The sequence below is a fragment of the Chiloscyllium plagiosum genome, chromosome 12, assembly GCF_004010195.1.
Source record: "Chiloscyllium plagiosum isolate BGI_BamShark_2017 chromosome 12, ASM401019v2, whole genome shotgun sequence".
Taxonomy (NCBI): Eukaryota; Metazoa; Chordata; class Chondrichthyes; order Orectolobiformes; family Hemiscylliidae; genus Chiloscyllium; species Chiloscyllium plagiosum.
This window is the reverse complement of record NC_057721.1, coordinates 5,409,650-5,437,000: the sequence shown is the minus strand read 5'-3', so window position 1 is coordinate 5,437,000 and position 27,351 is coordinate 5,409,650. Positions and strand designations below refer to the sequence as shown.

Below are 27,351 nucleotides of genomic sequence, written 5' to 3'. Positions count from 1 at the left end.
TGTGGCATCGGCGGTGATGTGAGGGCCGGAAGTGGCTGTGGGAGTGGCCATGATGGGGGCAGAAGTGACATCATCAATCAGCGTGGGGGTGGTAGCTGCATCAGCCGCATGGCTAATGGCCAGGGGAATCTTCTGGAATGTTTGAGGAGCGCTGGTTATGGAGGTGGGTAGATAAAAGTTTGTTGTACTTACAGTTTTTGATGTTTGAGATGGAATTGAAATACTGTTTGTTGAGAGTATGAATTCTCCTGAGGATGTAGTACAGAGTGGGTCCTTTGCAATTCTGAGAGAGTGTGGCCCTCAGCTGAGGCAGGGCTGACTGTAGAGAGGTTAGGTGCCGGCGCATTGCTGCAAGCATGGAGCGGAGGATCTTGAAGGAGAACCGTTGCTGGCGTTTTTGAATCTGTAGTCTGTACTGTTTGTCCTGTTCGGGTCCGAACTCTGCTGGTTTAAAGGTGGTCCGGAGTCCGTGTGGGATGAGTTGGTTACGGAGGCAGGTACTGAGGAAGCAAATGTGGCTGTGGTACCGAGTTTGTTTCACAACATGGTTGAAGAGCTTCAGGGCAGAGGAAATGACCTGGGAGTTGCAGTGGGAGAGGGACTCCCTGAGATTCTTATAGAGAGAGGAGGAAAACTTCTTCAAGGCAGGCTAGTTAATCTTATGTTCTTTCTTCTCACACAGTTAGATATTGCTGTTGTAGATGGTGTTCCACGTATGTTCTATTTTGTTTCTGCACTTGTGGGGAATGCTAGAGATGACCTGAGTCAACTAAGTTGTTGGTTTTTATCAGTTTATGAGGTGACAAGGCCTCATGGTCTACACCCACTCATGCTGAAACTCCCAGTAGATGATGTTGTGACATACCTATTCCTAGAACACAATGTATCCTTTAACTGTACTCAAGATCCTATATGCATTTACAGAATTTCTGCAAATCAAAACATGTTGGGTTTTATCTGGGTTCACTGTATGGCTGATCTTGATACAAGGATGGTTGTTGTGGTTCTGTTCGCCGAGCTGGAAATTTTTGTTGCAAACGTTTCGTCCCCTGTCTAGGTGACATCCTCAGTGCTTGGGAGCCTCCTGTGAAGCGCTTCTGTGGTGTTTCCTCCGGCATTTATAGTGGCCTGTCCCTGCCGCTTCCGGTTGTCAGTTTCAGCTGTCCGCTGTAGTGGCCGGTATATTGGGTCCAGGTCGATGTGTTTGTTGATGGAGTTTGTGGATGAGTGTCATGCTTCTAGGAATTCCCTGGCTGTTCTTTGTTTGGCTTGCCCTATAATGGTAGTGTTGTCCCAGTCGAATTCATGTTGCTTGTCGTCTGCGTGTGTGGCTACTAAGGATAGCTGGTCGTGGCGAGTTGATGTTCATGGATGCGGATTGTTAGCTGTCTTCATGTTTGTCCTATGTAGTGTTTTGTGCAGTCCTTGCATGGGATTGCACAAAACACTATATAGGACAAACAGGAAGACAGCTAACAATCTGCATCCATGAACATCAACTAGCCACGAAACGCCACGACCAGCTATCCTTAGTAGCCACACACGCAGACAACAAGCAACATGAATTCGACTGGGACGACACTACCATTATAGGGCAAGCCAAACAAAGAACAGTCAGGGAATTCCTAGAAGCATGGCACTCATCCACAAACTCCATCAACAAACACATCGACCTGGACCCAATATACCAGCCACTACAGCGGACAGCTGAAAGCGGCAGGGACAGGCCACTATAAATGCCGGAGGAAACACCACAGAAGCGCTTCACAGGAGGCTCCCAAGCACTGAGGATGTCACCTAGACAGGGGACGAAACGTTTGCAACAAAATTTTCCAGCTCGGCAAACAGAACCACAACAACGAGCATCCGAGCTACAAATCTTCTCACAAACTTTGAACAAGGATGGTATTTCTGCTTTGAATGAGAAATCTAATACTGCATTTAAGCCTGATACACACCAGGCCATGATCTGTATCACAGTCTGTGCTGAGGTAGCTGTGTGCATTAAGAATTTTGTTCAGAGAGTCCTGTCTGGTGGGCATCAGATCAAGCTGGTACCAATATCCTCATCTTAAAAGACCTCTTTTAAATTGGTTTATTCTGAAAGAAGGTGTTAGCTGCACAAAGCTCAAACTAGCAACAAAGTTCAAGTAGTCTCGTCTGTTCCCAGTCTATGATGCCCCAGGCAGGAGGTCAAGGCTTCATGGTCTGCACCCACTTGTGTTAGAATGCCCAGTAAGAAGATATTCTGATTTAGGGATTCTTAGAACATAATGTATTCTCTAACTCTATCAAAGACCATATATTCATTCTTTTGCAGAATATCTGCAACTCAAAAACATGTATTGGTTCAATCCCTGACTAAGCACATGCAAATAGCTTGAACAAAAGTCCTTGCAAAAGTAGCTTTTTGTTATTTTTACCATTTGTAAAATCAGTGCACAATGACTGATTTACAGAGTGAACAGCAACACCCACAAAAACACATCTCAATTGTTTCAATACAATACTTTATTAACAGTACAAATATGCTCCTCCTGAATTCATCTTTCCATGTCAAAATACTTGAAAGATACAAAGCATTTCCTTGTTCCAAATAAAAACAAATTACTTACGGACATTTTCACTTTCAAAATAGGATGCCACAAAAAACATTCTGGCTTTTGAGAAAGGATAAACAAAGCTCTACTGTCTTGCTCAGTTCTTAGTGACTGATAGCCAAGTCTATACCTTAGAACGTTTGACTTGTTTGGAATCTCTGCAGCAGCCAACTTGCTCAGCAAGGCTCTGATGTACTATTCGCTTTTGTCTTCATTTTGATAGTGTCGATACTCTGGCTTTAACTCCCAGGTATTCTTGTGAGTGCCTTTCACATTGTAGATACCAATTTCTCTCAAAATTTCCTTTAGATAGGTCTGTGGGTACGGGAGGAAATCAGAAAACAATTATATTGGGTAGCCAAGGTTGTGTATCGTGTACACGGTCATAACATACCAAGGCGCCTTTGTCGAAAACTGCAACCTTTACCATCAAAAAGGACAAGGGCAGCAGATACATGGGAACGCCACTACCTTTGAATTTCCCTCCAAACCCAATCATGATCCTGATTTGGAAATATCTCACTTTCAAATCTGAGTCAAACCTCAGAACTTGCTTCTCTGAAAGCACTGTGGAGGTACCTATGCCTCAAAGGACAGCAGCAGTTCAAGAAGGCAGCTCTCCACCATCTTTCTAAAGGTAAGCTCAGCTATGTGATTACTTTGTCTTTCTTCACTGAGAAAGGTACGAGAAATCTCCCAGAAAGAGAGGCTGAAAGGGAGTAGAGAATGAGGAATTGAAGCAAGTTAGCATTAGTAAAAAGGCTTCCTTGGAGAAATGAATGTCCCCTGGGACCTGATATTCGATGTTGCAGAATGTTGAAAGAGACCACAAAAGCAGAAGGTTACAAATATTAAGCCAATATTTAAGATGTGAGGGTGAAAGAAATGGGGAAGTGCAGACCCATCAGCCTTTTATCAGTAGTAGCGCAAATGCTAGAATCTATTGTAAAGGATGGGATAAATGGATACTTGGGAGAATAAGCGATCCAAATAGACACAGTCAGCTTGGATTGCTGAATGGGAAATTGTATTTGATGAACCTGTTGGGATTATTTTAAGGATATTACTAATGGGATTGACAAAGGAGTTGGTGAATTAGTGTTCTTCAATGTTCAGAAGGTTGGCAAAATGAATGGACATGGAATAGGAGGTCACATGCTGGCATTGGGATTAAGGATTGGCTAACAGGCAGAAAACATTAGGGAAGAACAGGTTTTTCTCACGTGGACGGTTGTTGGCTATTGGACCCTCAACGGTTTGGACACAAGGAGCGAATCGAATCTTTTATAGTTGCAGATGACACAAAGCTAGGCCCCGAAAGTACTTGCAGCAGATTTGGTAGGTGGGAAATATAATTCAGAAAACGTGGTGATCCACTTTGGCAGAAAGAATGATGTGCAAAGTTTTTCTTAACTTAGCAAGTTATATGTACAGAGACCCCCTAACTGTCCTGGTCAAGGAATCAGTGAAGCGGGGATATCAGTGCACGGGCAGAACGGCGTGGAGATTTTAGCGCGGATATCAGTACGTGGGCAGAACAGCGTGGAGATTTCAGCGGGGATATCAGCACATGGGCAGAACAGCGTGGAGATTTCAGCGGGGATATCAGCACATGGGCAGAAGGCGTGGAGATTTCAGCGGGGATATCAGTATGTGGGCAGAACAGCGTGGAGATTTCAGCGGGGATATCAGCACATGGGCAGAACAGCGTGGAGATTTCAGCGGGGATATCAGCACATGGGCAGAACAGCGTGGAGATTTCAGCGGGGATATCAGCACGTGGGCAGAAGGCGTGGAGATTTCAGCGGGGATATCAGTACGTGGGCAGAACGGCGTGGAGATTTCAGCGGGGATATCAGCACATGGGCAGAACAGCGTGGAGATTTCAGCGGGGATATCAGCACATGGGCAGAACGGCGTGGAGATTTCAGCGGGGATATCAGTACGTGGGCAGCGTGGAGATTTCAGCGGGGATATCAGTACGTGGGCAGAACGGCGTGGAGATTTCAGCGCGGATATCAGCACGTGGGCAGAACAGCGTGGAGATTTCAGCGTGGATATCAGCACATGGGCAGAACGGCGTAGAGATTTCAACGGGGATATCAGTATGTGGGCAGAACGGCGTGGAGATTTCAGCGGGGATATCAGCACATGGGCAGAACGGCGTGGAGATTTCAGCGGGGATATCAGTACGTGGGCAGAACGGCGTGGAGATTTCAGCGCGGATATCAGTACGTGGGCAGAACGGCGTGGAGATTTCAGCGGGGATATCAGCATATGGGCATAACAGCGTGGAGATTTCAGCGGGGATATCAGTATGCGGGCAGAATGGCTTGGAGATTTCAGCAGGGATATCAGCATATGGGCAGAACAGCGTGGAGATTTCAGCGGGGATATCAGTATGCGGGCAGAACGGCGTGGAGATTTCAGCGGGGATATCAGCATATGGGCAGAACAGCGTGGAGATTTCAGCGCAGATATCAGCACATGGGCAGAACGATGTGGAGATTTCAGCGCGGATATCAGTGCATGGGCAGAACGGCATAGAGATTTCAGCGGGGATATCAGTACGTGGGCAGAACGGCGTAGAGATTTCAGTGGGGATATCAGTAAGTGGGCAGAACGGCGTAGAGATTTCAGCGGGGATATCAGTACGTGGGCAGAACCGCATGGAGATTTCAGCGGGGATATCAGTGTGTGGGCAGAACGGCGTGGAGATTTCAGCGCGGATATGAGTATGGGGGCAGAACGGCGTGGAAATTTCAGCGCGGATATCAGCACGTGGGCAGAAGGCGTGGAGATTTCAGCGGGGATATCAGTACGTGGGCAGAACGGCGTAGAGATTTCAGTGGGGATATCAGTAAGTGGGCAGAACGGCGTGGAGATTTCTGCGCGGATATCAGTACGTGGGCAGAACCGCGAGGAGATTTCTGCGTGGATATCAGTACGTGGGCAGAACCGCGAGGAGATTTCAGCGGGGATATCAGTACGTGGGCAGAACGGCGTGGAGATTTCAGCGGGGATATCAGCACGTGGGCAGAACGGCGTGGAGATTTCAGCGCGGATATCAGTACGTAGGCAGAACCGCATGGAGATTTCAGCGGGGATATCAGTGTGTGGGCAGAACGGCGTGGAGATTTCAGCGTGGATATCAGTATGGGGGCAGAACGGCGTGGAAATTTCAGCGCAGATATCAGCGCATGGGCAGAACGATGTGGAGATTTCAGCGCGGATATCAGTGCATGGGCAGAACGGCGTAGAGATTTCAGCGGGGATATCAGTACGTGGGCAGAACGGCGTGGAGATTTCAGCGGGGATATCAGTGCGTGGGCAGAACAGCGTGGAGATTTCAGCGCGGATATCAGTATGGGGGCAGAACGGCGTGGAGATTTCAGCGCAGATATCAGTATGGGGGCAGAACGGCGTGGAGATTTCAGCGCGGATATCAGTATGGGGGCAGAACGGCGTGGAGATTTCAGCGGGGATATCAGTGCGTGGGCAGAATGGCGTGGAGATTTCAGCGCGGATATCAGTGCACGGGCAGAACAGCGTGGAGATTTCAGCGGGGATATCAGTGCGTGGGCAGAACGGCGTGTAGATTTCAGCGCGGATATCAGTGCGTGGGCAGAACGGCGTGGAGATTTCAGCGCGGATATCAGCACATGGGCAGAACGATGTGGAGATTTCAGCGTGGATATCAGTGCATGGGCAGAACAGCGTGGAGATTTCAGCGCGGATATCAGCACATGGGCAGAACGATGTGGAGATTTCAGCGTGGATATCAGTACATGGGCAGACGGCGTGGAGATTTCAGCGCGGATATCAGCACATGGGCAGAACAGCGTGGAGATTTCAGCGCGGATATCAGTACATGGGCAGACGGCGTGGAGATTTCAGCGGGGATATCAGTACATGGGCAGAACGGCGTGGAGATTTCAGCGGGGATATCAGTGCACGGGCAGAACAGCGTGGGAAGGCTAAGGGTATGTTGGCTTTTATTGAAAGAGGATTTGAGTACAAAAGAAGCTACATCTTGCTTCAATTGGGTAGAATCTTGGTTAGACCATATCTGTAGAGTACTGTGTGCAGTTTCGATCCCAAAGTCACAGGGAGTGCGATAAAGGTTTGCCCCCAAGATAGTGGGACTGTCCTACAGGGAGATTGGCCAATCTAGGCCTGCACTCTCCAAAGTTTCAAAGATTCCGAGATGAACACATTGAGACTTAAAAAATACTTACAGGGATAGATGCTCCCCCCAGGGTTGGGGAATCTAAAACCAGTGGACACAATTCCAAAATAACGAGAAAGACACTTCAGACTGAGATGAGGAGAATTTATTTTAGTCAAAGGGTTGAGAAACTTTGGAATTCTATTCCTTCGTTGGCTGTGGAAGCTCAGTTATTGAGTATATTTAAAATAGAGGTTAACTGATTATAAATACCAATGGTGTATAGGGATAAGGGATAGTGTGGCGAAAAAAGGCATTCAAATGTACAATCAGCCATGATCCCGAGCTGGAGGAGGCCTGACAGTGTGAATGGCACATTCCTGCCCTTAGGTGCCTTCCTTTGGGAGGGGTTGCCAAATGCTTGCTGCAAGGATTAGGTTTGAGAAGAATAAGTATGTAGGTGAGCTCGCGGAGTTTGAAGGTTTGTTTTCAGACATTTCAACACCATATTAGGTAACATCATCGGTGAGAGTCTCAGGTGAAGCGCTGGTGGTATGTCCCACCTCTCTGTTTATAGGTCTTGGTTTCTTAAGGTGGGTGATGTCATTTCCGGTTCTTTTTCAAGGGAAGGTAGATGGGATCTAAATCGATGTGTTTATTGATGGAGTTCTGGTTAGAAAGCCATGCCCCAAAGACTTGTCTTTGTTTCACCTGTCCCAGGATGTGTGTTGTCCCAGTCAAAGTGGTATCCTTCTTCTCAAACATTGTTTTGGGATTTTGGGATAAGTGGGGGGGAGGTTCTAGGGAGGGCATTATAGAGAATTGGGATGAAGGTAGAACTTCCACATGATTTTGGAATGAGGTTTCACAAAAGACCAAAGATAATGGAACATAGTTTCCTCCTAAAATGTCCCCCCTCCCCCAACCTCCAAACTCGCTAAGCTCTATTGAAAGAAACATGGAGGATAAGGCCATCTATGTCATTATAAGAGGCGAATCAGAGCTGAGGAAAAGTACAACCAACTGGGATTATTTTCATCACAGGTTAAACAGGGACTTGAAGGAGGCTCTGAAAATAGAAAATAGAAAAGTAGCTATTTAGTCAGACTAGGAAAGAAGAATTGAATGAGTGGTTGACAAGAAACTCAAGAGTCAAATTGGACTCGAAATGCTAACTGGAACCGGCCACCTGAAACAAGGGGAGCAAAACCAAATACATTCCAACCAACACTGTATAGCAACGCTTCACAGGAGGCTCCACAGCCCTGAGGATGTCACTTAGAAGGGGTATGAAACATCTGCAAATCCACATTCCCAGCTTGGCAAACATACCCACAACAACTGCAACCCAAGCTACAAATCTTTACACAAACCTTGAATGTTTCTCTCACTACAGATGCTGCCAGACCTGCTGAGTTTCCCCAGCATTGTTTTCCTCAGATATTCAGCCTCCGCAGTATTTTGCTTTTAATATTAATAAAGCAAAAAGGGAAACAGCAGTGATGCGTTTGAACAAATAGCTCCAATGTAAGGGCTACCAAAACATGATGGGGTGAAGAACTACCTTCTGAGCTGTGATTCATGTTCCACTGGACAGCCATGAAGAACAACTCCGTCTGACACAATATATCGTTAAGGGCAGACCCTTACAAACACTACACACACACACAGCCAAACAAACATTACATTTTCAAGTGTAAATGAGATGTTGTAACAGACGAATTCAGGAACACTTTCAAAGTTAGGCCATGACTCACAGCTACAAACACCGGCATTCATTAGAAAATAAATGCATACAACAATTATACAGAATTACAGTCTACTTCTGATCATTCTGAATCAAAACATTTAGTGCAAGCAACACTGAATTAATGGGAATTACACAGCAACATGGGAATTGAATGAAGTGCTTTTGGATTAAGAGGCTTTGGTTGCAGTGCACGCAGTACAGCCAAAATCTTTTCTATATTGTTGCTCAATATTCATCTCTGAGGCAACATAGCTGAAAGAATAACTAAGTACAGTCCTTATGTGCTTACCAGACAGGAATTCATAAAATCAAACATTCCATTAGATTTCCCCCACTCGGATCAAGTTATGTGCTATCCCACACCATGGGTAATATCCATCCTGTACAGACATTAGCTCCCATCCTCCAACTTGCTCAAACGTAGAATTATCCTGCCTATGTTTAAACCTTCCACAAACTCATCTCTTTCTTCTCCTATTGCTCTGCACTGACTCGGAATGTGCTGCCCCACTGACTCCACTTTCTAATGCATCTGACCACTTTATGCCAACTATACTTCCAACAGCCTAGGTCTGAATTTCTGGAATTCCCTCCCTAAACTGCCCTACATTCAAGACCCTCCTCTTTGACCAATCTTGTCATCCCTCTCACCTTTTCTTTCCTTGAATGAACTGCTGGTTTTTATACACACTTCTGAGTGGTAATTTAGGATGGTATGGGGAAATACTAGAAACTTGGGGGAAAACAGCGGCATGAACTGGATCACTCTTCAAAAGAGCCGGCAATGATTCAATAAGCTAAATGACCTCTTTTAGTGTTCTATGTATAAACACAAGCTGTCACCATTTTCTTTGCTCGATTCCTGCTGTACTGACCATAGCCGCCAGTGGCACAAGAATTTTCTACAGTACAGTCACTGAGTCCCAATTCAGTTAGCAGCTCCCGAACTTTAATCCTGAATTGGAAACATCTGGCACACATAGTTAATGGAAAATCTTTACTTCCAAATGGGTGGTGCAATAGTAATGATTCTACCTCTGAACCAGGAGGGCCAGATTAAAGTTCCTCCTGCCCTGGATGCACAACACAGCATTTCCAAACAGGTCGATTCAACTAATCTTTGGTCCCTATTGGTGAAGTTGCTGCACACTGTTTCAAATGTACAACCTCGATAGTGCGGAGATGAATTGGAAAGGTTTAGAAAGCAAGATCAAAAGGTTTTTAAAAAAAAAATTAACCTATTCTGACAGGTTATGAAACACCTCACTGGCAGGTGCGACTTGGACCCAGACCTTCTGATCCTGAGGTAGGGACATTACCACAGTGCCACAACAGTAAATGATCTTGAGTGAGAATTTCAGTTCAATTTATCTTCGCTGTACTTGCTTACTGCTTCCAAATTAAACTATTATTTCTTGTCACAAACTGTTGGGGAAATTTATACAAGTTAAGGATAAGTTTATTGTGCTGTCATATGAGTTTTATGTGCTGTTAACTCAGACAGGAGAGGTGATAAGTGCATTGTGGAGGTGCAAGAGCAAATTCACTATTTCATCTGATAGCTACAACTCATTGTGAAGCTTCATGCTGCTTAAGGATATATTAATGCAAGACCATTCAGCAACAAGCATCCCAAACAAAAATGTCCATGTGCCTCAAATTGAGGCTGCTATTGAAGAAGCTTCAAATTGTCAAACACTTCAAATCCACCAGATGGCACTGGTGGACTTTGAGCTGCACATCATTCCCTTTTACTTACAACTGGCTGCTTAGTAATGTCCACCAGGTCCTTGATGTTGTAGTACTGGTGCTTCTCAAAGGCTGAAAATAGCATATCCAGTACTTGCTGCCTATCAGCACGGGCACGTTTCCCATCTTCCTTCTTCTTCCTCTCGTATTCAATCTAACGGAAAGCACAATATTAGAAAATGAGTGCTCAAACTGTTTTTGTTTATTCTTTCATGGGATGAGAATGTCACTGGCTGAGCCAGATTTAATGTCCATCGGGCAGTTAAGAGTCAGCAACATGGCTGTAGGTCTGGAGTTACACAGGCCAAACCAGGGAAGGTTCCTTCCCTAAAAGGATATTAGTGAACCGGATGGGTTTTTCCAACAACTAACAATAGATTAACATTCATCATTAGACTCAATTCCAGATTTTTATTGAATTCAAATTCCACCATCTGGTGGGATTTGAACCCAGGTCCCCAGAATATGACCCGGATCTCTGGATTAACCATCTAGTGTTGAAACCACTAAACCATCACATCTCCGAACACAGCAGAAACCTTTTCAGGGAAACTAGCAAAGGTCACTTCATTTCACTCTTACAACACAACAATGAATGAGACAAGGACAGGGAGCTGCCCAGTGTTACTAACACAAGGATATATTCTTATTCTTTCTTGTGTCCCCCCACCCCCACCCCTTCAAGATTTGCTCATTCTCCAATGTTCCCACAAGTGATGACCATGACGCGGTCTCTACCAAGGCCACTCTGCAATGGCTCCACAGAGAACCCTCCGATGTGCAGCTCCTGAGCTGTCTCTGGAAGAAGGCAGCCTGCTGTCTGCACTGCAGCAAATGAACAGACCAAGGAGGCAGTTGCTGGGAAGGTAACTGTTAGCAGAATCCGAGCTTGTCCGATTTCAACAGATTTATTTCTTTAAACCTCCTTTCCCTGTTTTTTTTTATTTCAACTGATTAAAGAACTACTGTCTATTGCTGCTGTTCAGGTGTGACCCCTGCCTGTAAGAAGGATGTGCAGCAGCTCAGCCAAAGCTTGTCCTCACTCAATATCCACAGAGATAGGTTCATCAGCAGCCCTGCTGACAGGCTAGCGATCAGTAGTGAGGGGGAGGGTACCTCCCCTTAACTAGGCCAAGTGAGGCTACATGCCGCAGCGGGATCTTACTGTCTGCTGGACAGCTGACTCGCTGACTTATCTGGCTGAAGCCAAGCACAGAGACTGTCTAAGATCAAGACGGCTGTGTCAGGAAGCACCGTGGGAAGAGGCCAGACATTAGCCTTCTTTTTCCCCGAATTTGACAGGATTATTTGGGGTATTCAATTTTGTTAGGATATGAAAGGCGAAACAAAGTGAAGAACCGACTGAATCCAATGTGCTTGACTGTCACGTGATTTCTATGGAAAGTCGGCATTCTTGATTTAGTGTCTATTACCAACGCTTGTGGTCCAGATGACCTCTGTCAGCGTCCACAACTATCATTCCTGCTGCACCACGCCAGTTTCTCAATCCTATTTGCTCCCAGAGTCCTGTAGTCAAATAACCAGTGGAACAAGAACTAAATGTGTGACATGATACTAAGACTAAGGTAGATCAGTACGGAAATGTGGATATGGGGAATGTCAAATCAGGTAAAATCCTTTTGAATGGCAGAGCAGAGCCAAGCAGCTGAACAACCCACACCTGTTCTCATTTCTTACGGAGTCATCCAGCACAGAAACAGAACCTTCGGCCCAACCAGTCCATGCTGACCCAAACTGAACTAGTCCCACCTGCCTGCGCTTGGCCGATATCTCTCCGAACATTTCCAATTCATGAACTTATCCAAATGTCTTTGAAAGACTGTAAGTCAGCACTTCCTCTGGCAGTTCATTCCACACACAAACCACATTCTGTGTAAAAAGAATTGCTCCTCATATCCTTGTTAAAACTTTCTCCTTTCACCATAAAAACACTTCCCCTTGTTTTGAACTCCCCCTTGTTTTGAACTCCCCCACCCGAGGGAAAAGACCTCTGCTAATCACCTTATCCGTGCCCCTTATGATTTCATAAAGATCTCCAAGGTCACCCCTCGACCTCCTACACTCCAGTGAAAGAAAAATCCCAGTCTTTCCAGGCTCTTTTTATATCTCTAACCCTCCATTCCCACTTATGCTCTTATTAAATAAACGTAAATAAATCAGAAATGAGAGATAAAACATTAGAGTGGATGACAGCTTTAGGACTCAAATAAACTTTTTTAAAATTCAAAAACGCAGAATAATTTGAACGAATAGCACACACACATTCAACTTGGAGGGTAATAACTGTGCTCAATCATGTCCAAGAGATGGTCAGGTCTGGGAAGATAATGTGCTAAGGCCTTAAGGTTATAAAGGTCCACAGGAGAGGGTAGGGAGAGAGGTCAAAAAGAACTGCCTCAGTGACAAAGGATGAAATTACTTTTGTAACAAGAGTAAATCTCGGCGGTTAGCACGCAGTGGCAATTTTGTGGGTCGAACTAAATCACACAAAAATGACAAACTGTAGCAGGAGATCTGTACAAGTTTCCTGGTATCAGTGAAACAGTGGACTGTATAAAGGCGAAGTTTAATCAAGCATGTAGCAGAGGCAGAACCACATACCTGGGGAGTTTTATTTGTAGGTTGGGATAGGCAAAGCCACACATGTCAGAAGGATAATGAAATTCCTTGGTGCGTCTCTAGGTTTCTGCAGCAAAATGTTCCAGTGCTGACAAAGGGGCTGGCCGCCTTAGAATCATTTCAGAATCCCTACAACATGGAAGATGGCCATTCGGCCCAAGGAGTCTACACCAACCCTCCAAAGAATACTCACCCTACCCGAAATCTGTGACCCTGCATTTCCCATGTAATCCACCTAACCTGCACATCCATGGACACAATTGACAATTTTAGCATTGCCAATCCACCTAACCAGATTTGGGAATGCATGGCAAGATTGATTTATTTAACAGCCAAATATCACATGAACATTTATTCGAGCGCGATTGTGAAAAGATCGCATTCAACAGTATAAGGAAGAAATGCAAAGCAGTTGCTATGATTCCAGATTTAAGAAAGACAGCCTTCAGCAGAGTATGCTAGAGGAGGTCCATAGTAAACCTAGAAAATCTTTCAAAAAGTACAATGACAGTTAATATGTGAGTTGTAGTCCAAAAAAGAACCAGTTATACACAACAGGTTTATACACCTAAACAGCCAAGAGTTCTACCCAATAAAAAGAAAACATAACCCAAGGACAACTGAGGAGTTAAGAGACAACAAAATTAAAATAAAAGGAATACAATGATAACAGATTTTGGAAAATGTAAAAGGTGCCAAGAACAACAAAGGATTTCAAGACAGTAAGAGCTACAAAAAGGGAATATGAATATTGTAAATCAACATTAAAAGATTTACAATAACATTAGGACAAAAAAAAAGTACAGGCATGAGCAGTGTGGGTCTACAAAAGGCTTATAATGATGTTTTTGCAAATGGGAATAAAAGTATTGGGCATGCTAAATAATGACTTTGCATCAGTATTTAATGCAGAGGAAGAGATCAATATCAAAAACAAAGACATTTACATAGCACCTTTTCTAAGAGGTAGCAAAATGTTTCACAGCCAATGAAGTAATTTTGAAAAGAAGTCACCGTTGTATGTGGGAAACATAGCAGCAAAGCAAGCTTTCACAGGCAATGTGATGAGCAGATAATCTGTTGGTATTGACAGCACACACTGGTGTTCTTCAAAATAGTGCACAGGGACCTTTCACATCCAACTGAGGGGCACACATGATTAATGTATCAACTGAAAGCACGGCACCGCCAACAGTGCTCACTCACTAACACTCTGAAATGTTAACCTTGATGTTTGTGTTCATAACTTTATGGCTCAGAGACATGGGGACCGTGCCTTACACATGCAGATGTCTCCTGGAGACTCATCAAAATTATCATAAGCAAAATAAGCTGTTGAAGAGAATAATGGCTCCTTGGAATGTCTAGGACTTAGGGCATGTAGGAACACAGCAACTAGAGTAGGCCCAGGAAGCATCCTACCCCACTCCCAGGGTTTACACACTAATTGACCTGCACGTAGACAAAGGCAAAAAGATACAGCATGAACATTCACACACACACACCATATCACTGTCACTTGTAAATAAGTACAGTACCTGTTTCTTTATGAGCGCTAACCTGGGCACTCTTTTCACAACAACACATCACATCAGGAGTGTTAAAATATTGTCATTTAGTTTGGGACAGTTCGTGATAACTAGTCCATTTGAAAAAGGGATCCTTCACCCAAAAATATTGGAGAGATGGTGATCATCATCAAAAAACATTGAATCGCCGAGCCTCCAAAAGAACTTGTATTTATGTAGCACTTACATAACAAAGTCCCACCCGTCATGTCAGATATTACAGTAGATGATCAAAATATTGTTAAGAGGTAAACTTAAAGGAGTCCACTAAAGGAAGTGAGGGCAAGGAATGTGTTGAACAGAAACGGTGATGAGATCACTCCAGACATCCTCATGGGGCACTGACGGCCTCGCCCTGCAAATCAAGACTTTGCCATATCCCTACACAGCATTACTCAGTCAACTTCCTAAGCAGGTCAATAATTTGCTTACAATTTAGCTTAAAAGCTTTTTAGAAACACAAGACTTAATCTGTCAGTCAATAAGCTCGTAGCTGATACGAGAGTGATCTGAACTCCTTTTTCCTGTCTGCCTCTAATAGCCCAGAACTCCCTTGCCTGACCAAAACATCCAACTCTGGCTTGAATCAATTCGACAGGAAAGCCTTAACTGTTTTCCTGGGAAGAGAATTACAGACTAATGATCTTCAGAGAAAACAAAAAGGTTACAGGAAGACATGACACACTTTATCAAATGCTTTCCAGAAGTTCATATAAATACTCTCCTGTCACTACTTTAGTCAGCTCTTCAGCAGGAATATAATTTCTATATTACAAATCCATGCTGGCTTTCTCGGGTTAGCAGGATATTGTCAAAGTGTTCAGTTTATCCACCCCTAACCTGGGCGTTTTACTGACATTGTTTTATTTATAACTGGTCTCTGCTTTTCCTGTCGAGAGTGTGGTGCTGGAAAAGCACAGCAGGTCAGGCAGCATCCAAGGAGCAGGAGAATCGATGTTTCAGGCATAAGTCGTTCATCAGGAATGAGGCTGGGAGCCTCAGAGGTGGAGATAAGTGGGAGGGGAGTAAGGCTGGGGTAAGGTAGCTGAGTGTGCGATAGGTCAGAGGGGAGGGTGGAGCAGATAGATGGGAAGGAGGATGGACAGATGGGACAGGTCATGAAAGCAGTGCTGAGCTGGAAGGTTGGATCTGGGATAAGATGGGGGAAGGGAAAATGGGGAAACTGATGAAATCCACATTGATGCCATGGGCTGGAGGGTCCTGAGGCGGAAGATGAGGTGCTCTTCCTCCAGGTGTCAGGTGGTAAGGGAGTGGTGATGGAGGAGGCCCGGGACCTGCATGTCCTTGGCAGAGTGGGAGAGGAAGGTCAAGTGTTCAGCCATGGGACGGTGGGGTTGATTTGTACGGGTGTCCCGGAGATGTTCTCTCAAGCGATCTGCGAGTAGGTGTCCTGTCTCCCCAATATAGAGGAGACCGCATCGGGAGCAATGAATACAGTAACAGACATGGGTGAAAGTGCAGCTGTAACTTTGAGGGATGTGGAAGGCTCCTTTGGGGCCTTGGACAGAGCTGGGTGTGTGTGTGTGTGTGCAGGTTTTGCAATTCCTGTGGTGGCAGGGGAAGGTGCTGGGAGGGGAGGGTGGGCTGGTGAGTGCGTGGCCCTGACGAGCCCCTCGAGAGGTGGTCTCCATCCACTTCCTTTTAAAGCCAGATCCTTCAGGAGTAAAATCAGGAAACATTTCAATACATGAAGGGTAGGAGGGGGGCTTGGAGCTTTCTTTGACAATTGGCAATATTTGCTGGCTTAATTGTTAATTCTGACGTTAGCAGATTTTTATTAATCAAAAAGTATTTGAGGGATACAAGGCGAAAAAAGCGTACCATAAGAACCACCAAGCAGCACTTGCTTAGCAATAATCTGCTCACTGATGCTGAGGTTTGGTTCCGCCAGAGTCATTTTGCTCTTCACCTCATTACAGCACTCACTAGTCGAAACGTGGACAGAAGAGCAGAACTCCCAAGGTGGTGAGGGTGAGAGTGACTGCCCTTGAACTCAAGGCCACATCAAACAGAGTGTGGCATCAAGAAGCCCAAGCAAAACCAGAGTCAGTGGTACAGGCACAGAATGCTGGAGAAACTCACTAAGTCTGGCAGCATCTGTGAAGAGAGAGAAATGGAGTTCACATTTCAACTCACTTTCAGAATGAAGATCAATGCGAATGAGGGGAAAAACTCTCCTTGGGCTAAAACGTTTGTAGTTGTTGGAGCTCAGTCATTTTAATTTATGGGCTTCACTCCAGGTACCTCAAGGTTCTTGGCCTAACCACCTTCGTAAGAACATAATAGATAAGAGCAGATGTCTGCCATTCAGCGTACTGAGTCTGCTCCATGATTCAGTGAGGTCATGGCTCGTCTGCAAACCCACAACTCAACTTCCTGCCCGATCCACAGAACTCTAGATTCCTTTACTGATTAAAAATAGACTCCGTCTCGACAGCTCTTCACGGTAAATAATTCCACAGAATCATTACCTCCTGAGAGAAGAAATTTCTTTGTCGCTATCCTAACTGGTTTTAGACTCTCCCAGAAGGGGAAACGTTTCTCAACGTCTACTCTCTTGAGTCCCCTAAACATTTTGGTCACTTTGGTTTCAATATGGTCACTTCTCAATCTTTTAAACTCAAATAGGAATTGAAGGCCAATCTATTCAATATCCCCTCATAAGAAAATCCTTCCATACCACAGATCAACCTAAAAAACGTTCTCTGGACTATTTCTAATGCCAATATATCTTTCTGTTGTTGAGGGGACCAAAACTAGGTGTGGTCTGATTAGTGCCTTGTATAGTTTCAGCAAGCCTTCCCTATTGTTATATTGCATTCCCTTTGAAATAAAGGTCAATATTCCATTTCCTTCCCTATCATCTGCTGAACTTGGATGGTAGCTTTTTTGATTCATGGATAAGGATTCCCAAATCCCTCTGTGCTGCATCTTTCTGCAGTCTTTCTCTATTTAAATAATATTTGATTTCTCTATTCTTCCTGCCAATGTGCATAACCTCACATTTTCCTACATTATATTCCATCTTCCATGTTTTGCCGACTCAATTAATGCGTCTGTATCTCTCTGTAGACTTTGTGCCGTCCTCACTATTCAACGTCCCAACTATTTCTGTGTCACCCAAAACTTTGGAGAGTGTATATTTATTTTTATAATCCACTAATAGTAATTAATCTTTATTGTAAATAATTGTGGCCCCAGCGTTGACACCTGAGGCACTCCACTAGTTACAAGTTGCCACCCTGAAAATATCTCCCTTCTCCCAACTCTGTCTTCTACTAGTTAGTCAATTCTCTCTTTGTGCTAATGCACCCCCTACAACACCATGGACTCTTATCTTATTATGTAGCCTTACATGCAGTACCTCATTGAATGGCATTTGGAAATCCAAATGCATTACATCTACTGATTTCCCTCTATCTATCCTGCTTGTTACATCCTCAAAGAGCAGTAATAAATTTGTCAGGCATAAGTTCTCCTTCATGAAGCTATGTCAGTTCTGCTTGTTCATATTATGTATTATTAAATTTTCTAGGATTATATCCTTTATAACAGACTGGAACATTTTGCCTATGATTGTTGTTAAACTAACTGGCCTGTCTGTAATTATGTTTTTCATCTTCCCTTTTGAGTTAAGGTGCTGCAGTGGCAGTTTTTCAATCCACTGGGACTTCTTCCAGAGTCTCAGGATTCTTGGAAAATTATTACCAGTGGGTCCACTATCTCTGTATCTTTAGACCTATTATTTCCCCGGTAGTTTTTCCTCTGCGAATACTTCCAGTATTTATGTCTTTTCTGTTTTTGCTCCTTGATTTTTGCTCTTGGTGTTGTGGTGTTCCACAGTCAAGACTGAAGCAAAGGATTTGTTCAGCATCTCTGCTATTTCCTGGCTTCCCAGCCGCATTCTCTAGTGGACCAGTATTCACTTTGGCTTCTCTTTTTTTTAATTTAAAAGTGTTTGAAGAAGCTCTTATTGTCTGTTTTGATATTATTTGCTAAGTTATGCTTAAATTTATTTCTTCCTCTTGTCTTTTTGTCAGTTTTTAAAACTTTCCTGATTTGTGGTTCCCCACTAATCTTTGCCACATTGTATGCTATTTCCTTCGACTTGATGTGGTCCTTAGCTTTTTGTTTAACCATGGATGGTTTATTTCTTTGCTGAAATCCTCCTTAGTCACTGAGATATCTTTCTTGAGTCACGAACAATTATCTTCAATGTGTGTTCAACTATCTTTTCTGCTGAACTCCCTTATCAGTTCGATCTGCCCTAATCTCTTTGTAAATATCCTTACATAGGTTTAGCACAGTTGTTTCCGATCTAAGTTTCTCACTCTCAAACTGAGTGTTAAATTCTACCATGTTGTGGTCACTGTTCTCTGAAGGATACAAAGAACAGTACAGCACAGGAATCAGGCATTTCAGCCCAAGACTGCGCCGTCACATGATGCCTTCCTAAACTAAAAACCTTTTGCCTCTATGCAGCCTGTATCCCTGTATTCCCTGTCAATTCATGAATCTGTCCAGATGCCTTTTAAGCATTGCTTTTGTATCCACCTCCACTACCTCCTCTGACAGTGCAATCCAAGCACTTACCACTCTATGTAAAACTTAGCTTGCTTCTCACATCTTGTCTAAACTTACCCTCTTTTATCTTAAACCTCTGTCCCCAGTGACTGACACTTCCATCTTGGGAAGACAACTCCTACTATCCATGTCTCCCATAATTTTGTAAACTTCTATCAGATTGCCCCTCATCCTTCAAGTGAAAACAAACCAAGTTTGTCCAATATCTTCTTAAAGCTCGTACCCTCCAAACCAGGCAACATCCTGGTAAGCTGCTCTGTAGCTTTCCTAAAGCGTCCATATCCTTCTTGCGAGTGTGGCAACCACAACACAATATTCTGAACGTGGCTGAAGTAAAGTTCTATTCAGCTGCAACATGCCTTGCCAGTTTTTATACTCTATGCCCCAACCAATGAAGGCAGGCATACTATGTGCCTTCTTGACCACCTTATCCACTTTTGTTGGCACTTTCAGGGAACTGTTGACCTTTCATCGTAGATTCCCTCTGTATGTTGATACTACTAAGAGTTCTGCCTTTTACTGCATACTTGCCTCCTGCTTTAGATCTCCAAAATACATTTGCCTGGATTAAACTCCATCTGTCACTTCTTCACACAAGTTTCTATAACTATCTACATAATGCTGTAGCCTCTGGCAATCCCCCTCACTATCCGCAGCTCCCCCTAATCTTAGCGTCATCCGTAAACCCACTAATCAGGCTAACTACATTCTCCTCCAAATCATTTATATCTGTTACAAACAACATGGATCCCAGCACTGATCCCCGAGGAACACCACTGGTCCCAGATCTGCAATCTGAAAAACCCCTTCCATACTGCTACTCCCCTATTACAAAGCTAGGTCTGTACCTCACCACAGATCCCACGTAACCTGACCTTTTGCATCAGCCTGACAGGAGGTACCTTGTTAAAAAATACCTACCGCCCTGCTCTCATCAATTATCTTTGTCAATTCCTCAAAAATCTCCATCAAGGTTTTGAGACACGACCTTCCCTGCTCAAAGCTATGGTGCTTGTCCCGAGTAAATGCAAAGTTTTCCAAATGTGATTAAATTCTTTCCCTAAGGAATTTCCCCTAAGGTTTTCCTCGCACTGACTTAAGGCTTACCAACTTGTAATTTCCCAGGTTATCCCTGTTGTCTTTTTATAAACCAGGGAACAATGTTGGCTATTCTCCAGTCTTCTGGGACCTTTCCTGTGGCTAAAGTGGATACAAAGATTTTCTACGAGGGCCCAGCAATTTCCACATCTGCCTCCTTCAGCATTCTGGGATAGATCCCACCAGGTCCAGGAGACTTGTCTATTTTCTGGTTTTTTAAGACTGGCAATGCCACCTCCTTTTTAATGTTGACATGCCCTAGAAAATCAACATACCTTTCCCAAGACTCATCACCCAGCACGTCCTTCTCCTTTGTGAATACTGATGCAAAACTCCTCGGTAAATCACCGACTTCCTCTGGCTCCATGGATAAATTCCCTCCTTTGTCTTTGAATGGACATACCCTTTCCCAAGCCATCCTCTTCCTCCTTGTATATGTATAAATGCCTTGGGATTTTCCTTAATCCCGTCTGCCAAACAAGAGTTCACGGTCCCTTTTAGCCCTCCTAATTCCTTGTTTGAGTTCTTTCCTGCTATCTTTGTATTCGTTGAGGGCTCTGTCTGTCTTCAGTTTCCCAAATCTTACATATGCCCCTTTTCGACAGAGTTCCCAATTTCTCTTATCATCCAAGGTTCCCGCAACTTACCATCCTCACCCTTCATTTTCAGAGGAAAATTCTGGTCCTGAACTCTAATCAACTGGCCTTTAAAAGATTCCCACATGCCAGATGTGAATTTACCCTCAAAGAGCGAGTTTACATTCCATAATTCCAGGCTAATATTATGGTAGTTAGCCTTCCCCAAATTTCCTAAGTCTTATCCTTATCCAAACATAATTTAAAGCATACAGAATTATGGTCACTGTTCCCAAAATACTCCCCCACAAACTTCAATTCCGTGGCTAGACTCATTCCCCAAAATAAGGTCTAGTATGGTCCCTTCCCAGTTGTTTCAAATAACCATCCTGGATGTACCTAACAAATTCTCTCCCATCCAAGCCCTGGCACTCAGCAAGTCCCAGTCAATATAGGGGAGGTTAAAATCACCCAACATAACAACCCTGCTGTTTTCACATTTTGCCATAATCAGTCCTCATATCTGTTCCTCTGTCACTCATTGGCTTTTGGAAAGCCTGTTGTACAATCCCACCAAAGTGACTGCAGCCTTCCTATTCCTGAGCTCTACCTATATGGTCTCGCTGGATAGCCCTCCTAGGTGTCCTCCCTCAGTACAGCTGTGATGCTGTCCCGAATCAGTCATGCAATTCCACAAGCTCTTTTACATCACTTGCCATCTTACTGGAAACAACAAAATTCCAGAACATTAAGCTGCCAGTCTTGTCCCTCTCTCAACCAAATCTCTGTAATAGCTACAACATCATAGTTACATGAATTATACCAAGCTCAAAGTACATCTGGCTGACCCATCATACTCCTTGCATTAAAACAAACACACCTCAGACCGCCAGTCTGCTGTGTAGGTAACTTCTCCTGGTCTGTTCTTCCTCTTGGTCTTACTGGCCTTCATCTCAGACTCCTCCTCCTCCTCAGTCATTTTACTAGCTGACCGACAGCCCTGGTTCCCTTCCACCTGCCACACAACTTTAAATCCGCCCGAGTGGCACTAGCAGACCTACTTGCCAGGATGTTAGTGCCCTTTCAGTTTAGATGCAACATCTCTTTCCTTTACAGGTCCTATCTGCCCTGGAAGACATCTGATGATCCACCTACCTGAAGCCCACCCTCCCTCAACAGCTCCTTAGCCTTTTAACTGTACTATCTTCCTATTCCTAGCCTTACTGACACATGGTACCAGAAGTAATCCTAAGATTACAACCCTACAAGTCCTGCTTTTCAATTCCCTAACTTCCTTTGCACAACCTCATCTCTCTTTCTGCCTATGTCATTGGTATCAATATGCACCACAAATATGGTTCTTTTACTCTGAATAATGTATTAAAACTGCCTTATTGTACATTACCGGGGGCAACATGGTGGCTCAGTGGTTAGCACCGCTGCCTCACAGCGTCAGGGACCCGAGTTCGATTCCAGCCTCAGGCGACTGTCTGCGTGGATTTTGCACACTCTCCCGGTGCCTGTATGGGTTTCCTCTGGGTGCTCCGGTTTCCTCCCACAATCTAAAGATGTGCAGGTTAGGTAGATTGGCCATGCTAAATCACCTATAGTGATCAGGGACGTGTAGGCTAGGGGCATTAATCAGGGGTAAATCCAGGATGATAAGTTAGGGGAATGGGTTTGGGTGAGTTACTCTTCAGAGGGTTGGTGTGGACTTGTTGGGCCGAAGGGCCTGTTTCTACACTGTAAGAAATCTAATTCTAATTCAAAATTCAGAACTGCCTCACCTTTGGTTAGACCCACAACATATTGTTTTAGAAAACTGACCCAAATACACTATGAATTTTTCCTCATGACGAACTCTGAAATTTGATTTTCTGAATCTACAAGATGATTAAGATCACCCATGTCTTATGTTTCACATGACCTCCCTATTTATTCTCTGTCCTACAGCATAACTACTGTTGGGGGCTTGTAGACTATTTCCATCAGGGTCTTCTTCATGTTGCTACTTCTGACCTCCACCCATATGGATTCTACACCCTCCAATCCACTTGATTGGCACCATTCTGCAAAAATCCACACTAACGCGTAGTACACACTGCCGTCACTATCTATAAGATGCACCCCAAATATTCACCACATCTTCTCAGACAGTACCGCCCAATCCCACAACCATCAGCATCGAGAAGGGCAAAGGCAGCAAACAGAGGGGAACACCACCACCTGCAAGTTCCCCTTCAAGTCACATGCCATCCTGACTAGGAAGTGTATCACTATTCCTTCAATGCTGTTGGATCAAAATCCCAGAATGCCCTCCCTCACAGCTGTGGGTATATCTGTACCAAATGAACTGCAGTAGTTCAAGGCAGCAGCTTACCACCATCTTTTCAAAGACGGTTCGGGATAAGCAATAAATGCTGGCTCAACTAGCAAAGCTAGCTTCTGACAGCATAAGAAAAAAAGGGAGCAAGTTAGACAGTAAACAGAGTAATTTTGTTCCAGAAAAAGTTTTAAAATTCCTTATTCTACAACTCCATAGCAAGAGCTCTCCTCATTGCGATGGAACACAAAGAACAATTCGAAGGAGGTTTGATGAGCTACTGTCGTGCAACTTGTGTTTGTAAACCCTGCTGCAACTGCACATCACTACTGAATTGAGTGAGTACTGAAGCCATCCATTGAGGTTTCAATCAAGGCAGCTATTTGTTATGGATGGTGTCAAGCTTGGAGTGTTACTGGAGCCATGCCCATCCAGGCAGGTGGAGAGTATTCCCCGGACTTGTGCCTTATAGAGAGTGGGCAGGATCAGGGAAGAAAGGGGGTTCCTCAGAATCAAAGGTCTAAAACACAGAAACAGATTACTTCACCCAGTGTATTCACGCCTGCTTACAATGTGAACATCTTACCTCAAAATATTACCCTGCTTAGCCCTCATAACACTGCACATGGTTGATTTTCAAATAACCATTTAATAACCTTCTGAATGCCTTGATTGCACCTGCCTCCGCCACATTCTTCGGCTAGCATTCCATAGAATCTCGTCAGTGTGGAAGTGGGCCATTCAGCCCATCGAGCCCACACCGACCCTCCGAAGGACATCTTACTCAGACCCATCACATCCCTGTGACCCTGTATTTCCCATGGTAATCCACCTAGCCTGCACATCCCTGGACTCTATGGGCAATTTAGCACGGCCAATCCATCTAACCTGTACATCTTTGGATTATGGAAGGAAACTAGCGCACACGGAGGAAACCCACCCTGACACCGGGAGAATGTGCAAACTCTACACAGACAGCTGCCAGAGAATGGAATTGAACGCTGTGAGGCATCAGTACTAACCACTTAGCCACTGTGCTGCCCTAAACCCTAACCATTTACCGTGTTGAGATTATACTCAGACCACTTATTAACATTTTTTTTAGAAATTACTTGAAATCTGTGCCTCTCATTCTTGATTCCTTTCACAAGAGGAAACATTTCTCCCTACTTAATCTCACCCACATCTTTTTGATTTTGAATACTTCAATCAGACCCCACACAGCTTCCTTCTCTCCAAGAAGAGCAGAACCAGACTAATGGGATGTGTTAACACATCGGGTATCTCTGTCCTGCTCTTCCACATTATTGGGTAGTTGCCAATGTTGTATCTGTATTCAAATAGCTTGGCTATGGGGCATGGCATGTTTTGCAGAAGTCTTTGGTACTGTTGCTGGAATGCCATCAAGCCCATAGCGTTTGCAGTATCCGCTGCCTCATTGTGACATTGGTAAACTGAGCAGATTGGCATCCGTGCTGCTGGGGTCCCAATGAGGAAATTCAGATCAACCATCCACTTGGCAGTTCTGGCTGAAGGTGGCTACAAATTCCTCAGCAAAGTCTTTTGCATTAATGTGCAGGTCTCCCTCCTCATTGGAGATGGGGATATTTGTGGAGCCTCTTCCTTCAAGTTAGTTAGTTTAGTTAATTTTCCACCACCATTCACAACTGGATGTGCCAATACTGCAGAGCTCTGACCCAGTATTTGGTTGTGGAATTACTTGGCTCTCCGATTGCACGCTGTTTTACATGCATGTTATGGTGTTGTAACCTCACCAGGTTGACACCTTATTTTTAGAGATGTCTGTGCTGCTTCTGGCACACCCTCCTGCGTTTTTCACTGAATCTAAGTTGATGTCTTGGCTTGATGATAATGATATTGTGAAAGATATGCAAAGACTGTAAGCTTAGCTCGCATTAGAATATGATTCTGCTGCTGATCATAGAAATCCTACAGTGCAGGTAGAGACCATTTGGCCCATCGAGTCAACATCGACCCTCCAAAGAGCATTCCTCTCAGATCCATATCTCATCTTATCCCTGTAACCCTATATCTCCCATGGCTAATCCACGGACACTATGAAGCAATTTAGTACGGCCAATCCACCTAACTTGCCCATCGAGTCAGACAGCACAGAAACAGACCCTTCAGTTTTCACTGAACATAATCCCAAACTAGACTAGCCCCACTTGCCTGTGCTTGGACCTTTGCCCTCCAAACCGTTCCTATTCAGTGTCTTTTAAATGTTGGAACTGTGGCCGCCTCCACCACTTCTTCAGAAAGTTCATTCCACATGCAAACCACCCTGTGTAAAAAATCTGGACTGTGGGAGGAAACCCATACAGACAGGGGGTAAACTCCACACAGATGGTCACTCAAGGCTGGAATTGAATCTCGACCCACAGTGCTGTGTGGCAGCGGTGCTACTCCAGACGGTACTCATGGATGCCCAGTTTTGAGTTTCTAAAATTTTAAAAAATTCTACTCCATTTATATAATTGGTTACAGCCCACAATGATGATGATGGTATCCTCAATGTGATAATGCAACTGCATTTCCATCAGAACTGTAAGGTAATCTCTCCTGCTGACACTGCCATGGACAGATGCTTCTGGAAAGGGTGGACTGGTACAGATGAGGTCAAGTAGTTGTTTCCCTTTTATTGGTTTCCTCACACTGCTGCAGTCTAATAGCTTTGTCCTTTAGCACTGGGCCAGCACTGGGTGCTACTTACCCATGGCTGGTGATAGACAGTGAAACCCTCCACCCAGAGTGTTCTGAATGGCTATATCATCCTCATTCCTTCTTCCAAGTGGTGGTTGATATGGAGAAATACCAAATGATCAGTCGATAGGTTGCCATGAGATTTCATGGGGTCTGGGATCAACGTTGATGATTTTCATGGCACTCCTCGCTGACTGTATACACTGTGCTGCCACCTTTGGTGGGTCTGTCCTGCTAATGGGACATTTCCAGAGATGATGCTGGAGGAGTCTGGGATGGCCAAAACCTGACTCAAACATAAGGACGCAGGAAAGATGGGTGTGGATTCTGGGAAGACAACACAGAGAAGGGGAAGACTGAAGGTGGAGAGGAAGCTGGCAAAAACAAGGCCGTTCGCAGCTGTATAGCTTTCCAGAGGTGGCTAGTAATGGTCACTTTGAAAAGATGGAGGTCAGTATCTGGGAAGAAAGAACCAGCTCCATGTACTTGTAATGAGAGCCTGAAGAGGGAGACTGTGTGTGGGGGGTGGGAATGGGGTCGAGGGAGCAGGTCTTGGCAATCTTGTGCAAGATGAGGTTGGATACAGTATGAACAGGCAGGACAGAAATTAGAACGTCCACGAGTTCAGGCATAGGGTAGGGGACAGGTTGTGGCTGGGGAGGGGCAAGGTTCAGCTTGGCTTGTTGGGCAAGGGAAAATGTCGTGGACACCCTCTCTCTCCATCAAGAAGCTCCAACAGAGCAATATATCACAGACTGGCATAACATTCTACTTTGGGACCATCTAACAAATCTATGTTGCCTGGTTTTGATTTTCCCATTCCTGCTTGTTAAGCTTTTCCTAACACCGACCACAAGGCAATCCAATTCTGACCACATCCACTCCACATTCCACATGGTAAAATAATTCATGTTTAGCTACCACATCCTCTTTCTTTCGATTTAGCTAAAATGGTGATGTAATAAAACGTAATGAAAAGGGATTAACATTAATACATGGGTAAGCTAAATAACAGTGTTGTTATGTTTTGGTAAGGCCCCATTCACATGAACTGTGCGTACACACACACACACGTAAACACAGACTGAAAGTGAGGACTGCAGATTAGAGTCAAGTGTAAGATGCTGGAAAAGCACAGCAGGTCAGGCAGCATCCAAGGAGCAGGAAAATAGATGTTTCGGGCAAAAGCCCTTCCTCAGGAATTCCTGATGAAGGGCTTTTGCCAGAAATGTCGATTCTCCTGCTCCTCGGATGCTGCCTGACCTGCTGTGCTTTTCCAGCACCACACTCTTGACCACATACACACACAGATTGCTTATAAGCCTACATCATTTATTTATAATCCCTTTCCTAATAACATTCAGCTTGTGAATTTTGGTAAATGTATTTTTCTTGGTGATGATCGCATGTTTTAATGTGGTTAGTAAACAAACCAGACTTACATTGTACTGATGGTTTGCAACAGGCTTATAATTTGTTGTGACAGCCTTATCCAGTTGTAGGGAGAGACGGATCGGTTTGGATGATTCCTCAATTTGCTGCCTGGTGGGA

The 27,351-nt window shown here is 44.4% G+C and overlaps 1 protein-coding gene across 1 annotated transcript in view; it reads right to left on the bottom strand.

Moving 5' to 3' along the window:
* Positions 1–2,493: 2,493 nt before the first annotated feature.
* Positions 2,494–27,351, bottom strand: part of gtf2f2a (general transcription factor IIF, polypeptide 2a) — a 106,467-nt gene continuing 81,609 nt past the window's right edge. The window contains exons 7-9 of the mRNA XM_043700322.1: positions 27,243–27,342; positions 10,278–10,421; positions 2,494–2,915 (exon numbers count right to left, since the gene is read on the bottom strand). Of these exons, the coding sequence (XP_043556257.1) occupies positions 2,796–2,915; positions 10,278–10,421; positions 27,243–27,342 (364 nt within the window). The 3' untranslated portion in view covers positions 2,494–2,795. The remainder of the gene's footprint in view (positions 2,916–10,277; positions 10,422–27,242; positions 27,343–27,351) is intronic.